This window comes from Sus scrofa, chromosome 7, assembly GCF_000003025.6.
Source record: "Sus scrofa isolate TJ Tabasco breed Duroc chromosome 7, Sscrofa11.1, whole genome shotgun sequence".
NCBI lineage: Eukaryota > Metazoa > Chordata > Mammalia > Artiodactyla > Suidae > Sus > Sus scrofa.
The window spans coordinates 92,796,542-92,813,947 of NC_010449.5; the positions used below are offsets into that span (position 1 = coordinate 92,796,542).

At 43.5% G+C, this 17,406-nt stretch overlaps 1 protein-coding gene across 3 annotated transcripts in view; it reads right to left on the reverse strand.

Annotated features, from left to right (window-relative positions):
• Positions 1-16,756, reverse strand: part of DCAF5 (DDB1 and CUL4 associated factor 5) — a 95,754-nt gene extending 78,998 nt beyond the window's left edge. The window contains exon 1 of one of the 3 annotated variants that reach the window (XM_021099398.1): positions 16,176-16,756. In XM_021099398.1, the coding sequence (XP_020955057.1) occupies positions 16,176-16,389 (214 nt within the window). In that variant the 5' untranslated portion in view covers positions 16,390-16,756. Of the gene's footprint in view, positions 1-15,670; positions 15,781-16,175 lie in introns of those variants that run through there. The other 2 variants (XM_021099401.1, XM_021099399.1) reach the window with 2 other exon arrangements.

Genomic DNA, 17,406 nt, shown 5'->3' on the forward strand with positions numbered 1-17,406 from the left:
ACAGGTTTACTAGGAGCTCCCATCGTGCATGGCTCAGTGGTAAACGAACCCAACTAGCATCCATGAGGACGCCAGTTGGATCCCTGTCCTTGCTCAGTGGGTTAAGGATCTGGCATTTCCATGAGCTGTAGTGCAGGTGGCAGATTTGGCTTGGATCCCGCGTTGCGTTGCTGTGGCTGTGGTATAGGCCGGCAGCTGTAGCTCCAACTGGACCTCTAGCCTGGGAACTTCCATATGCCGCGGGTGCGGCCCTAAAACAACCAAAAAAATAAAAACAAAAACAACACAGGGTTAACCAGGAGAATGTGGCCATTTTAACAAAGCTGCAACCTAATCAGCTGCACTCAAATTAGCCTAAAGACAGATTACCAATATTTAAGATAAAAATATTCAGCTGGAGTTCCCGTCGTGGCTCGGTGGTTAATGAATCCGACTAGGAACCATGAGGTTGCAGGTTCGATCCCTGGCCTCGCTCAGTGGGTTAAGGATCTGCCATTGCCGTGAGCTGTGGTACAGGTTGCAGATGCAGCTCGGATCTGGCATTGCTGTGGCTGTGGCGTAGGCTGGCGGCTACAGCTCCGATTCAATCCCTAGCCTGGGAACCTCCATATGCCACAGGAACGGCCCTAGAAAAGGTAAAAAGACAAAAAAGAAAAAAAAATATTCAGCAGCCTCATCAATAATTAAGTTACATGAGAACTTTGGCAAATATAAAAATTTTTAAATAATACCATCTTCACACACTGACTGAATTGGCAAAGATTAAATGATGCCCAACAATAGCCATGATGCAGTCTCATAATACATTGTTACAAGTATAAATAAGTTAGCTCAACCATTTAGAGGGGAAAAAATATACATGTATAAAATGCATTTTATAAATATAAAAAAACTTTGATCAAGAATCCCATTTCTAAGATTGTATTCTAAGCGAAAACACAAGTTTTCATAAAGGTTTAGCTATAAGAATTGTGATAAAAGCAAAAAATAAGTAGAATTAAGCAGGAAATGGTTAAATTCTGATGTAGGCCCTGACAGGATACAATGCTGCCATAATATACCACACTTTAGAACAGTAAAGTATGTTCTAAAAGTAGTTCTCAAAGTATGTTCCATGAATCCCAGGAGGCCTGCTAAGTCAAAATTATTTTCACAACATCACTAAAATGCTATTTGCCTTTTCATTGTGTTGACATTGTATTGATGGCGCAAAAGCAATGGTGTGTAAACCTGCTGGTGCCTTAGCACTAATCAAGGGTAGTGACTGTCCTTAACTGCTACACACTGGTTGTAAAAAATAAATGCCAGCTTCACTTAGAAATGTCCCTGATGAAGCAGTAAAAATAATTTTATCGAATTTCAACTAGAGTACACATCTTAATACTCCGCGTGATGAAGTACACATAAAGCACTTCCGCTACACACCAAAGAACAATGGTTATTTTGTGAAAAAGCACACGTGAGATAGTTTGTACTGTGAGCTGAACTGGCTCCTTTTGTCATGGAAACAACTGACACTTTACTTGAAACTTACACAGACTATGGTTATTCAGACTTGAGTACTTGGCAGATATTTTCTCAAAAATGAACATGAGCCTGTCACTTCAAGGAGAACAACTAGCAGTATTCATATCTAATGATAAAATTCAAGCTTTCAAATGAAAATAAGAATTTTGGAAAACTTGGAATTTCCACTGTGGTACAGCAGAAACGAATCTGACTAGTAACCATGAGGTTGAGGGTTCAACTCCTGGTCTCGCTCAGTGGGTTAAGGATTCAGTGTTGCTGTTAGCTATAGTGTAGGTCACAGACATGGCTCGGATCTCGAGTTGCTGTGGCTGTGGCAGAGGCCGGCAGCTGTAGCTCTGATTAGACCCCTAGCCTAGGAACCTCCATATGCTATGGGTGCAGTCCTAAAAAGCAAAAAAAAAAAAAAGAAAAGAAAAGAATTTTTGAAAACTTATATTCACCCACAGTGACTTTAATCACTTCCCAAAACTTTAAAGACTTTTCTGATGAGACAGATGGTGGTGATATTAACATGATTTCTTAAAATACATTACATAATGAAATGGGTCAAGATTTAGAAAATCTCTATAACTCAGTTAACCAGTATCTTCCAACAATCAAAGCACGATATTATAAAACAGTATGTGGATTATGTGTTGCCACATAAAGAATGTCTACGTTAATGCTTGTAAGCCGAGAAGTCTTTCAAAGAAAACACACAATAAAGGTTAAGAAATAATGTTAAAACGAGAAAAAAAAAAAAAAAAAAGAAACAATGCATGGGCTCTTCTAATCCTCTTAACAATCCTATGAAGTAGGTATTTGCTATCCTTATTATCCAGATGAAACTGCAGAAAAGCCATATAAGCTGAAGGTACACAACCACCAAGAATGGGAGTTGGGATCTGAATCCAGGTAATCTGTCTCCAGAGACTATGCTCCTCACCACACATCCAGCCTCTTAGGTCCGACGGGGCCAGGCAACAAAGTGAATGAACAAAACCTGCCAGATTAAAAGGCAGACAGGAGAAAAGAAAGAAAGGAAGGAAGAAAGAAATTGAGAACGAGGAAAGTGGTATAGTAAGATTGACAGGCATCTGGATTTGCAAAAAAGGAAGGATAGGTAGGCTAGGAATTAAATCTGGAGAATCCACCAGAGTGACAGTAGGCCTCTACTCTGGAAAATTTCTAATACTAATCTGAAAAATGAGGCACCACCAACTTAATCAAAACATTTATGTTCAGAGACAATAAAACTGCAAATAGAACAAGTGGTGAAGAAAACCACTTTATTTAAGTCCTTCATCAATGCAGAACCTCATGACTTTCCCTACTGAGGGACCAGGTCAGAGGACCCAGATTTTAATCTTGCTTGTACTACTTTCTAGTTGTGAGCGACTGAGCTAATCACTTTACCTCTTTGCTCCTTTATATCTTTATGTGTAAAATTAAAGGCTTCAATTAGATGAACATTAGTCCTTTCCAGAAATAAAACTGTATGAATCCAGTATGAACATCAGGAGCCTAGGATCACAAGAAAGGTAAAATCAGGACTCTAATCCAGATCTTTTAAACTTCTTTAATGTTGACATTCCATAATATGAAAGACTTTCCAGAGCCAACTGTCCAAATACTTGAAAAACTGTAATTCCTAAAAACCCTTCTCACCCAACCTCTACACTTGAGGGGGCCAACTTTTATTCCAAATGGTGTTAGACAGATACTCCACAAAACTAAGACTTAAGCATGATTTTAATATCAATATCATACAACTTTTGGTTAAAAATACTTCAGGAAAAAACACCTTTCCTCAAAATCAATTCTACAAAAGGTACCAATCCAAAGGAAGACAAAAAGAAAGAAAGAGGAAAGAAGGAAGAAAGAAAGAAAGAGAAAAAAGAATGTGCAACAAATGAACAGTAGAACAAGAACTATTAGAGAAGGTATACAGAAAAGGAAGGGCTAACAGCCTCTAGATCTACGATTTTCTTAATGGTTTGTAGCCTTTTTTTTCTAATAAGAGGACAAGGAGGGGACAACCAACAACTCTACCTCTCAGATTCAACTCAGTATCTTGAAAGTAGCAGCTGAAAGGGAAGAATGAAGGCCTGGAGGCTTTTCCAGAAGAGGCATTCAGTGGTGAATGGGAGAGGCTAAGAAGCTAGTGCTTTAGTTTTACCTAAGTACAAGGATGATCTTGAGTAAGCGGCAAAATGACTTATCTAAACTAGGACTTTTTTTGGAGTCCCCGTCGTGGCTCTGTGGTTAACAAATCCGACTAGGAACCATGAGGTTGCGGGTTTGATCCCTGGCCTTGCTCAGTGGGTTAAGGATCCGGCGTTGCCGTGAGCTATGGTGCAGGTCTGTCGCAGACGTGGCTCGGATCTGGCCACGTGGCTACAGCTCTGATTAGACCCCTAGCCTGGGAACCTCCGTATGTCTTGGGTGTGGCCCTAGAAAAGACAATAAAAATAAAAATAAATAAACTAGGACTTTTTTTTTTAACAGTTTTATTTTTTATTTTATTTTTTTGTCTTTTTGCTATTTCTTGGACCACTCCCGAGGCATATAGAGGTTCCCAGGCTAGGGGTCAAATCGGAGCTGTAGCTGCCAGCCTACGCCACAGCCACAGCAACGTGGGATCTGAGCTGTGTCTGCGACCTACACCACAGCTCATGGCAACGCCGGATCGTTAACCCACTGAGCAAGGGCAGGGGCCGAACCCGCAACCTCATGGTTCCTAGCAGGATTTGTTAACCACTGCGCCACGACGGGAACTCCTAAACTAGGACTTTTTTAAGAATGAAAGGAGCACTAATCATTGTACCAGGACAATGAGGAAATCAGATGGTCCCAAGTAAACCAGGATATATGGTCACCTTAGGTATAAAGGATCCCCACAAAGGCAAAAGAAACTATAGTTACCTGATCAACTATATATGTAATCTTACTCACCTTATCAACTGCAGCAGCTCTGGCAAAGGCAAAAGATGGAAATCGGCCTTTCTTCCAACATCATCTCTGCTATTTGGATCTATTATTAATCTGTCAGTTACCTCAAACGCCATTTTCTCATTGAGTCCTACATGCCCCAGCCCTCTGGAATGTAATTCCCTTAAGACTGGCCCTAATTGGAAAACGGTACTCAAAGCAAGCAGATCTGATCTCAATGCACATCAACTCTGTATCCTAAGAGGTACATGATAGAATCTCAGGTTTCCCCACTACGAAGTGCAAGAAGCAAGCAAGGTGGAAGTGTGAACATGAAGGCATGGGAAAATAAGAACTACGATTGTCAAGGCTCTCCCTAAATCCCTAGGAAAACTGATGTGAAGGGCATGTGGGATCCAAGACCAGAACCTGAAGAGCAACCCTCTGTGTTCAGTCAGTCAGTGAGTAACAGAAGAAAATACCTTCTTTTTCACAGAAATGGAGTAAAGTTGCTGGTACAGAAGTAAACTTAACTTGCAAGAACACTAGGCTTTAGGTTAGTGTTTAAAGTGCTTCCAAATGATTGACAGTGCTCTCTAGGCAGATCCCTCCCTCAGGTTACATTGTTTAAATCTTCTTCAAAAAGCACTTTACTCTGAAGGGCATTATTTATCTATGCCCTAGGCATAGATATTTTCTGCCCATGTATAATTATAAGGAAAGATACCTATTTCTGTTGGTTGGAATTCGGCCAAACATAATCAACATGCTTTCAGCAAAAATCAAACTCAAATCACAGGTTCAGTAAATACATATATATTGTTAGAACTTTTAGTTGAGCTAATGGAGAAGAGGAACCAACGTGATAACCAGAGTCCGTACACCTACTCCTAATTAGACTGAAGTAGCTGCGGTTAACCCAGTGTGAAGTTAGTCACGTGGTTTACTTAAGGGGGCAGAGAACGTGCAGTGTTAAGGAAGGAGACTTCAAATGGAGGCCAAGACCAAAATCCAAGTGAAGTCATTTTTAGTCCAGAGTGAGAGCTGCTTGAGGGGTGAGCCCTGCAGCTGTGACCAGAACTGTGCTTATTGGCTCCAAGCCCATGATCCATCTCCTCAGCCCCACCCCCTTCCTCTGTTTCCAAATAAAGGGGAAAAAGCATTAGCAAGTCAGAGAGGTGAGAGATAGGGAGATGAGAATGTAGGGAAAAGGTCAAATCGTTTCAAAACGTGCATAACATTCTAAAAATTTCAGAGGGGTTGGCAGCACGTCTCAGAACTTATGCAGACTCGGGCTGGAAATCTAGCTCCACCACAAACTATTTGCTTTCATGAGTTACTTTACTTCTCTAAACCTCAGTTTCCTCATATGTATGTATAATCTTAAGAGTACTATCCCTACCTTAGGAAAGATTTTTAAGTATTAGATTTGATCGTATATGTAAATGTGACTGACATGAAACATCCCCCAAGTATCTGATAAATGAACAACATGCTCAAATAGTAACCTTTTTTTTTGGTTAAATATTTATTTATTTATTTATTTTAATTTTTTGTCTTTTTGCTATTTCTTTTGGGCCGATCCCGCGGCATATGGAGGTTCCCAGGCTAGGGGTCCAATCGGAGCTGTAGCCACTGGCCTACGCCAGAGCCACAGCAACGCGGGATCCGAGCCGCATCTGCAACCTACATCACAGCTCACGGCAATACCGGATCCTTAACCCACTGAGCAAGGGCAGGGACCGACCCGCAACCTCATGGTTCCTAGTCGGATTCGTTAACCACTGCGCCGCCACAACGGGAACTCCTTGGTTAAATATTTATTTTTAAAAACTGCAGTATCTCAAAGACAGGTAGGGGGGAGTTTCGGTTGTGGCTCAAGTGGTAACAAACCTGACTAGTATCCATGAGGATAGGGGTTCAATCCCTGGCCTTGCTCAGTGTGTTAAAGGATCCAGTGTTGCTGTGAGCTGTGGTGTAGGTCACAGACTTGCTTGGATCTGGAATTGCTGCGGCTGTGGCATGGGTTGGCAGCTGCAGCTCTGATTCGACTCCAAGTCTGGGAATTTCCCACGTGCTGCCGGTACGGCCCTTTTAGGTCTTTTTAAGACAAAAAACAAACAAACAAACAAAAAAAAAACCTTTCAAAATCAGAGGTATTCCTACTTAATTTGGTAGGCACTACGAAACAGTGTAGATTTTTGAGGGGTCAGCAGGGGATATGAGATAATGAGTTAAGTTTTAGGAAGCTTATATTATGTTGACAGTAGTGACTAGTAAGTTTTAAAGCTGAAAAGAACAAAAGCATAGAAGCAGCTATTGGAACCAAATGTTCTACCAAGACCAAGGTAACAGACAAGGTAGAATTTTTTTTTCATTCCTAGATTCTATTTCACTTCCTTTTAGCCAAAACCAATGAATTCCAATATCTATTTTTTCCACTAATGCCCTACCTGTTCTCATTACAGAACCCCTAACAGTCATTTATCAATGTCCTTTCTTGACTCTTTAGCACTTAGTTATGACAATTAATATGAAACCTTTAAATCCCCTTGTCTTTCTAGATTATAGATAGCACTGGCTATTTTCTAAGTGACAAATACGACATAAAGTATTTAGCAGAGAGGCTGGCACACATTACATGCTAAATAAGTATAAAAAAATGAATAACTAAATATAAGATACCTGTGTGGAACAGGTTATTTACAGCAAAACAAAGAAATACAATATATCATCCAAAATGAGCAACTAGAGTTGGACATGTGCTCAGAAATTGCTAACACTCAGCTTTCAATTTATTTATTTATTTTATTTATTTATTTATTTATTTTTGGTCTTTTTTGCCATTTCTTGGGCCGATCCCGAGGCATATGGATGTTCCCAGGCTAGGGGTCGAATCGGAGCTGTAGCTGCCAGCCTACGCCAGAGCCACAGCAACGCAGGATCTGAGCCGCGTCTGCGACCTACACCACAGCTCACGGCAACGCCGGATCGTTAACCCACTGAGCAAGGACAGGGACTGAACCCGCAACCTTATGGTTCCAAGTCGGATTCATTAACCACTGCGCCACGACGGGAACTCCCAGCTTTCAAATTTTTAGATGAGCTCCAGAAAAGGTGGCCTGCCCCTAAGAAAAGGGACAGAAAAATATAAAAATGCAACTTAGAAGCAGCACTTGCCTTGGAGCAATGGGCCCTACTCAAGAGTCTTCACTGCCAAAGACTAACCAGGCAGCTATGGGCAAGTCACCTTTCTACTTCTCTACTCCCTTTTCCATAAAATGAAGTTCTTTCCATCGCTTTGATTTTATGAGAAAACAGGAAGAAATAAAAAAGGTTACCTACTGCATTATTTCCCAAGTTTCAGTCAATCATGATGACCTTTTGATTTGTGCCATATCCACACAACACATTCTTTTACTTTAAATTGACTTTTTAAAATTTAACCTCACCTGGGAGTTCCCATTGTGGCTCAGTGGGTTACAAACCCGACTAATATCTATGAGGATGTGGGTTGATCCCTGGTCTCACTCAGTGGGTTAAGGATCCGGCATTGCCACAAGCTATGGTGTAGGTTGCAGACGAGGCTCAGATCTGGCATTGCTGTGGCTGTGGCACAGGCTAGCAGCCACAACTCCAATTTGACCCCTAGCCTGGGAACTTCCATATGCCACTGGTACAGCCCTAAAAAGACAAAAAGAAAAAAAAATTAACCTCACCTTGAGCAATAAATCCATGAAAGATATTTTATTTTATATTTATATTTTCTACCATGTGTAAAATCAATGTGCTATTAAAAATGTAAATATTCACTTCAAGATCACCTAAAACCAGCCTATATACCCACACTTTATATCAGCTTATATACCCAACAGTAACCTAACCTTATTACTTAAAAATTTTAAAGAACAGAGAATAGAAATATAATTTCACATTGACACAGTAATCTAAGGGTTAATCCTAACAGATCAATATTCAGTTTTTTAATTATAAGAAAAAATGCTATTAATATAATGTGGGGCACTAAAAATTGAAAACAAAAATTTTAAAACAAAATCAGTTCCTTTTAACCTACATAATCTTCATTTGAATAAGGATTTTAGTTCCTTCAACCTTATAAGTCTTTAAAATTCAGACTACAAAAATGAGAAAAGCACCTTACTTCTTTCTTGAAACCATGTAAGAGAAAAGGAAAGATCAAAATGAGACTTAAAAAAATGAGAAAAGCAATTACTTCTTTCTTGAAACCATGTAAGAGAAAAGGAAAGATGAAAATAAGCACTCTTTGTTTATTAGCAATGAAAGTACTCTTCACCTTGCTCAAAGCACAAGAAAATAAATGCATCCACTTCCTAACTCAGAATTCAGAAAGCAGTATCCATTTGCCTCATTTTACTGGTCAGTAAAGTTTCCCTGATCTATATGATTCCAACTGTACCTGACAACCAAATCTATCAATAATCAGTGAATGAGCACATACCTGTACCTGGCCTGACACCTCCTTTCAGTGTGCCAGGATACATAACTGAAGGCTACTGCTCTTCTTTAGAACTCTTAATAATCAAAAACACATTGACCTGAGTCAAATCAGTGGTTATCCTTTGAACAATACTGAACACATAGACTTTTTGATATGCTTATAATGTCCAGTGAGACTAGTGGTCATTACTTAAACCTCACTAGGTTATTTAAAGCAGAAGTGACAAACCCAGGTATAATTCTAAATTTGCCAATCTTTGACAGACATCAATTAGCTGACTGAAGAACAAGTAGGAAAAAAAAAATGTGTATCTATAAAACATCCATGTTATAATCTTATCCTTATGACATGTTCCCTATAATTTATCATAGCAATGTCCTCGAAAGCTATTATCTATGAGCCTCTTTCTTTCCCACTAAAGCTCATAGACAAGGGGATTTTTGTTGTATTAAAGACCACAATCTAGAGAAAAATCAAATATCTATTAAAGTGTCATTAAGCAGAAGAAAAAGTTAAAAAGGGTCATGCACTGTTACAACTGAGAAGTAAATGTTGCCAAAATGCAAGCTTCTTAAGAGGCTGATTTCTATCTGATTCATCATCTCTGTTCTTCCCACAGCTCCTGTCTTATAAACAGTATGCACTCAAAAACTATTCATTGAACTAACAGACCAAAGAATAAAATTTAACGCCTTCACAGGAATGAATTATCAGTAAAAAGAAAAAGCCCAGAAGAAAAAGCAAGAACTGATTTCCTAATCTCCATGTCAAAATGTACTTATTACAAAAGTTTTTTAAAATCAGAAATCTGCCCTGGCACAACACTGTGAATCAACTATACTTTAATAAAAAAAGAAAAAGAAATCTGCCCTGCCATTGGCCCTATTTCTCTTGATAAATTAACCCCCAGACCAAGGAATTCATTCTAATTAAACATATGAGAAGTTTTAATAAAATGAGACTTTAACTGGCTAAAGCCACAAACTTTACCTGTAGATAATACACTCTCACACAAAGTTATCTACAAAAAAATTGATTCCATAAAATGAAATATAACTCATAACTGGGCAACAGGAAATGATCATTAATTAATGCGTTCCAATTAAGCATACAGTTATTATCAAAGCTATTACTTGAAGCTTAAAATTATGCTTTGATGACAATATGGAATTTAGATTATTCACAAAGTATTTATAACAATTCCTCTCCCTGAGATCATTCTCAATTTTTCACACTGCACTGTGCCATGTGCAATAAATGTTAGATGTTGAGTGTCAATCTCCTAACATCTTTTTGTGAGGTTCAAGTTAAACAACAGTAATAACAGTTAAGACACTAGCAGCAACCAATACTACAATGGCAATGATCTAGGCCCTCGTGCAAAGAACATTATAATTGTTATTTCATTCAATGCTCTACAACCCTGTGAGGTATTACTGTCTTTATTATATGGATGAGGAAACAGAAAGGATAAGTGACTTGTCAAAGGTAACCTAGTTAGCGAGGTGATGTTCACCCCAGGCACTCTATAGACTCCAGAGTTCATGCTCTTATCTCCATCAACTGTGGTTGCTTATAATGATCAATAAAGTCAGAGACCCATATGAAACAGAAATAGGACTAAATAGTTAGCCCAATTATAAATATTATGACCAAATAATTAAATACCTCTCCCCATTCACAACTTCTACTTAATTAGTAGCACTTTGAAATAGTATAGTTGCTGATGCTATTTGAAAAGCTTCTGAAGGTGCTTTTTCTACATTTAGTCACACACATTAAAAAAAGAGATCAGGGAGTTCCCGTCATGGTGCAGTGGTTAACGAATCCGACTAGGAACCATGAGGTTGCAGGTTCGGTCCCTGCCCTTGTTCAGTGGGTTAACGATCTGGTGTTACTGTGAGCTGTGGTATAGGTTGCAGACTCAGCTCGGATCCCGCGTTGCTGTGGCTCTGGCGTAGGCAGCTACAGCTCTGATTAGACCCCTAGCCTGGGAACCTCCATATGCCTCGGGAGTGGCTCAAGAAATGGCAAAAAGACAAAAAAAGAAAAAGAAAAAGAGAGATCATAACCTCTCTTTGTAATTCAAAACTTCATACCTACGGATTATTAATCTGCTTAGCTCTACAAGTTCCAGTGCTTTAAATATCAATTCAGGGTAAACAATATTACAGCAACTCTGATCCCAGAGAGCTGAATACTTCTGTTTACTGCTAGATTCTGTTTACACAAACCATTTACAAGATACCAGAAAGCAGAGAGTTATCATCCAAATGAGGTATATACAGAGCTACATTCTGATTGGTCTCTCAATCAAATCAGAAGATGTTCATCTTCTTCCCCAGAAAAAAAAATAAAAAGACTTTTAAACAAACATACAAAAGACCCCATAAAGCAAAAGGAGAAATCTAAGGGGCACCTTAAAGAATTAGATGCAACCAAAGACTTAAAAGGTAAACCCAGGCAGGCTAACCCTTTATATATGTGTCCTAGCATAACCTCCTTGATGTTGTTAGGAACTCTGGTAAGTAGCACTTCAACACACAATGTTGTTCATTATCTCTCAAAGAACTAACACCCATAAATATTCCAAGATGAGACTGCAAGCATCTAGCATAAGCTATCCTTTACAGAAAGTAATGTTCATTCAAACCCTATAGTCCACAAAGTAACTTCAGATGCAACATATCACTGAATACCACCTCTGTGTTGGGTAGTAAGGGCAACTTGTGATCCCAGTTTACGGCTGAGGCGTGAAGTTTTAACTGAAGTTATAGAAAAACTTGTGGCTGGTAGAGCCTCCAATATATCGTGTGACACCCAATGCCAATTTCCACACCATATTGTGCCTCCTCATTCCTCATCAAAAAGTCACAAAACTCTCCTGTCTGCCCCACTGCACATGTTCATTACCAGCACTGTAAGAACGAGTGTCAGCTAATAATGACACCATGAGTTAGAAGTACAAAGGGGAAAGAAAACAAACTCAGCATTTTTTTCTGAGTGGCCTGGCACTCTGTTCAGCACCCAATCTAAACTTTGCCTAATGTGGCTCTCACAACAGCCCTACAAGTGGGTGCTGCTTTCCCATTGCTTACATCAGGAAAGAGAGGCTTAGCAACTTGACTAAGGTCACGCATTAAATGATACAGCGGTGATTTCAACTATGTGTATGCTATATATACCACACTGCCTTACATCATATCACAATAGTGCCCTTTTCTAATCAACAGTAAAGAAAGGAGTTCCCATCGTAGCGCAGTGGTTAACGAATCCGACTAGGAACCATGAGGTTGTGGGTTCGGTCCCTGCCCTTGCTCAGTGAGTTAACAATCCAGCATTGCCGTGAGCTGCGGTGTAGGTTGCAGACGCGGATCGGATCCTGCGTTGCTGTGGCTCTGGCGTAGGCCGGGGGCTACAGCTCCGATTCGACCCCTAGCCTGGGAACCTCCATATGCCGCGGGAGCGGCCCAAAGAAATAGCAAAAAGGAAAAAAAAATAAAAACAGTAAAGAAAAATACTTTTTGGGTTAAAATATTTCTATGTTTCAAAATGTCAAAAATCCATCCTCCCCCTATGGCTGTCAAAGTCTCACTTCCCAGCAGGGCACCTTTTCTCCTTCCCGGTTTTCTCTGGCTTACTCTTGATATCTGCTAGCCTCACTGTACCCTAGAAAAGGCGATAGTTGTTAGAACAAAAAAGCAATGACGTATCCTTAACAAAAACAGCATTCCCTAAGGCCGGGGAGTCATGTAAACATTTGTGCTCTCCATCTAAGTGAATTCTATCAAATAGTGTATATCAGTTAGAAGAAATATGAGCCTGCTTGGAGTTCCTGCCATGGCTCAGTGGTTAACGAATCCGACTAGGAACCATGAGGTTGTGGGTTTGATCCCTGGCCTTGCTCATTGGGTTAAGGATCCGGTGTTGCCGTGAGCTGTGGTGTAGGTCACAGATGTGGCTCGGATCTGGCGTTGCTGTGGCTCTGGTGTAGGCCGGAGGCTACAGCTCTAATTAGACCCCTAGCCTGAGAACCTCCATGTGCTGCAGGAGCGGCCCTAGAAAAGACGGGAAAAAAAAAAAAAAAAAGACATATGAGCCTGCTTACACAATTAGAAAATGGAAACAGTGAACAAACTATCAACAATCTTTCATTTAAAAAAAATTATTTTTCTTCCAGTTTTACTGAGATATAATTGGTACAGCACTGTATACGTTTAAGGTGTACAGAATAATGACTTGGCTTACATACATGATGAATGATAATCACAGTAAGTTTAGCAAAAATCTATCATCTCATATAGACACAAAACTAAAGAAATAGAAAAATTTTTTTTCTTGTGATGAGAACTCTAAAGATTTGCTCTCTTAATTTTCATATATAACATATGGCAGTGTTAATTATATTTATCCTGTTGTACATTACACATCACATCCCTAGTACTTGTTTATCTTATAATTGGAAGTTTGTGCCTTTTGACTGTCTTCATCCAAATTCCCACCCCCCTTGGGTAACCACAAATCTGATCTCTTTTTCTATGTAACAATCTATCATTTTAATTACCACTTTCAAGGGCTTTAACCAATCCAGACAAGATACAAGAACTACAACAAAATGCTTAAGAGTAATCTCATTACCATCCCAGAGGCTGGCATCCCACCAAATTATGGTGAAACATTAGGTACAGACAGCAAGTATGTCTCCCATGTGCTCCTCCCCTCAGGTATTAACTGCTAAAAAAGGACAAGACAGATAAAATGTAAACATGACACCTTAAATAGCTTTAATTTTGGGAAGGATTCCCCAGAACAAAATTTAATTAGCTTTAACAAGTGAAAGTAGATATATGATTCCCAGAGGGGCTTCCTTATCTGAAGCAAACAGGAGAACTTTCTGTTAGTATTAAGTTGTACTCAGAATAGATTGTGACTAGCAAGCAGTAAGGCTTTTAACCAAAACTCTGTGTTCAGGGAACAAGGAAAACTAACATTATCTGAGCTAAACTAGAGAGCCAGGTGGAAAAGCCTCCCGGAAGGACTAGGACCAAGTACAGCAGTAGATAAAAAGGAAACAGGAAGAACTGAGCTAGAGGGAAGTGTGAGGGAAAGGCAGAGGAGTAAGGTGCAAAGAAGGCTGGAACCCAGAAAGCACTGTGGAGATGGGCAACTCAGGCCTAGAAAAATAGAAATAATGTCTAGAACCAGGTTTGCCAGAGCCTGCCCCTTGGAAAGGCCCCTGCTCTTCCACAAACTAAAATTAAGATAAAGGAAATGAAGTGGCCAAGTCTAGAGAAAATAGGGTTCATTTCAGACACAGGGGAAGGTACTGCACAAGGATAACTGGTAGAGGATGAGAGGCAACTCTTTAGCGCTTTTTAAAAAAGTGTTAACTTTAAATGGATGAATTGTATGGCATGTGAATTACATCTTAATAAATCTGTTATTGCTAAAAAGCATGTTAAATTGAACAACGTATGACTGCATTTATGATCAATCAACATGATTAGTTCAGTCTATAAGAGCAGCCCCCAATTCCCTCACCCAGGAGGGTGAGTTTACTTGTGTCTGGAAACATCTCTGATGGAACATATCCCGTCTGGAAAGGAGACAGGAGTATGATGAATACAGAAGCAGCAGCAAGGGAAAAATTTTGAGAGCTCTTTTAAAAGCTCTTTCCCCTTTTTTGCCCCTGGAATTTTTGGCCTTGTGGGGGAAGGAAGCTTTTGTTTGGGGAATGCCTTTAAGTGGAATATCAGGTTTCTTTGGCAGATGATCCTGGGCCAAAATCTACCTAGTCAAAGAGAAAACGATCTGGGGTGGAAAAGTCAAGTTAGTCCTGGAGAAACCCCAGGAGGTTTATCGTGAAACGTTCACACAAGTCTTATCTCTGCTACCCCCCAAATTGGCCCGCATGCCCCGTGTCACTTCCTAGTGCAACTCGTCAAGAAGACGGATGCTTTGCCATGATCCCAGAAGTTTCTGGCGAGCTGCCCACTGACGTAAATTAGAAAACCATTCTGGGACTAGCCTGGGTGAAGCGAAGCGCCACGTCCAGTGCTAGGCTCTCGTTTCCTCCCTCTCGATGTAGGAAAAGGGACGGAGTAGGGAGGGCAGAAAGCGAGCGCGAACGCCAGCTCAGCCGTCTTCGCCCTCCGCCCCTGAGCCGGCTTTCGGGGGGGCCGCCCCCGGCTCCAGCGTACCCCATCCCCATTCGCCCGCCCTGGGCCCACGACCCCTGGGAGGAGCGCGGCAGCAGCGAGCGCCCCCACGGGCGGCAGGCGCACCTCCCCCGGGGCAGCTGTCGCCGCCACCCGCTCGGCCCCGGCCTCCCCGGGAGCAATAGGCTATCGATTCAGCTGCCTGTCGCTAGGCGCCCCGGGAGAGCGAGGCCTACACCGCTCGGCCGGAGCCCCGGCCTCGATTTCGCCACTTTCCCCACACCGGAGGGGGAGCCCGGGGGCAACCAAGGCCAGCTAGGCGGGAGGGAGGAGGTGCGGAGACCACCTGCAACGGCAGGCGCGGGAAAGGGGGTGCAGGAGCCGGGCTCCCGCCAACAAGTCTCCCGGGGTCTCCCACCCCCCACCCCTGGCTCACAAGTTGCGCATTTAAGTTCAGACCAGTGGCCCCTTGGCCTCCAGAGCCCTCGGCACTCCCGAATCATAAGAAAAACACGACACGGAAGAGGCCACCCCAGACCCCGAGGAGATGGAGCCGGGCCCCTGAGGGGCCCGTCACCTCCCCTCCACTCACCCCTCCAGCGGCCGGCCCTGTCACCGCCCGGACCCAAGGCCCCTTGCCCGGACGCCGGCGACAGAGGCTCGAGCTTCCCCCCCCCCGCCGCCTCCGGCGCCTCGGCCTCCTCCCCTCTAAATCGTCCAAATGCCCCCCGCACCTTTTAAAGTACACGGAGGAAGAGTTTCCCATCAAACTTTGTCAAGCAGTAACCTCGCCCCCCTCCCCGACCCACACTTTCAGGGCAGTCACCAGGAGAGAGCACTTTACACTTGGGATAAGGCGAATTAAGGACCTGTCAACCATTTTAGGTCTTTTATTTTATAGAAGACATCCTCTCCTTCCCCTCCCTCCCTCTCTCCCCGTGCCAAGGTTTAATCTGACACCCAACCTTCCCACCGCCGAAAAGGGGGGGGGTTGAGGAGGGAGGGGGTGGGGACGGAGGGCAGGAGGAGGGTAGCGAGGGAGAGCGGAAAAGGGAGGTTGGAAGGGGGCCGCAGGGAGGGGAAGGGGGTTGATTTACCTGAGACCAGCCACTGGCCTCCATTGTTGGAGAATTCAATGGCATTGACACAGCCGAAGTGGCCGAGGAGGTCCTTCTTGTAGAGGTTTCTGCAGCCTCGCAGGCGTCTCCTCTGAAAGTCCTGAGTGAGCAGGGGGTCCCCATGCAAGCCCCGCTGGGACAAGAAGCCCACCACTGACCTCATGCTGCCCCCCAGGCCAGCTCTCCTCTTCATGCTGGAACCGCCGCCGCCGCCGCTCGCGCCGCCGCCCCTCCCTCGGCCTCACGCGCGGCCGCCGCTCTCCCCCCACCCGGCCCTCCCCCCGCGCTGCGATCCGGATGGTTCTTTAACCAGCCATAGCAGACGGAGCGAGGTGTGCAGACACTCGGTGGCGTTCGCGGCTTCCTGACGGTCCCCTCCCTCCCCTTCCCCCTCCTAGGCTCCTCCTTCTCCTTCTCCGCCCCCTCCAGCAGCTGATCCTCAGCTGCGGCCGCGCTTCCGCGATGCGCGCGGCCCTTCCGCCGGCCGCGGGGGCCGGGAGAATGCGGGTGGCAGCGGCCCCTCCCCCGCCGCGGGCTCCAGGCGGGAAGGACGCGGGCTGCTGGCCTCGAGGCGGCGGGCGGCGGCTCGGCTGTCCCCGCGCCGCAGCTCCTCCCGGCGCGAGGACCCGAGTCGCGCAGGGCGGAGGCCCGGCTGCACCCCCTGAGCGTTGCACTCTGTGAAGTTGGAGGCGCGCAACAATCAAAGTGGCCACGGGGCTGCGGGCTCGCCTTACTCCCCAGGCGGCCGGCGGTCCGTCGCCTCCCGGAGGCCCAGCGTCGGGGCGAGTGCGGCTCCCCGCGCTTTTTTTCGGTCCGGAAAATGCAGCCCGAGGTGGCAGAGAGGTGGAGGGAGGACTGCGGGCACAGGCTCCGATCGTCCTCCCTCAGTTCACCTCTTCCTGGGGCCGCCCGAGCCCTGCCCACGGGAAGGGAACCAGGAGTTAGGACTGGACTCTTGGGGTAAGGTTGCTTGGGGTTCCCCAAAGAAATTTTTAACACTACCCCTCCCCCTATTCAGTTCTCTAATAATTTTCCCTTCCTCCAGCCATTCAGTGAAAAAGGCTAAACCGGGTTCCCTCTGGTAGATGATAAAGTGGTATCAGAGAAAGAGAGGGGGCGGGGAAGGAATTCTTAAGAACTGAGAAGAAAATTGCCCAAAACCGAGTTGAGAAGGCTCACCTGCAAGACATAAGACACATTATTCAAAAAT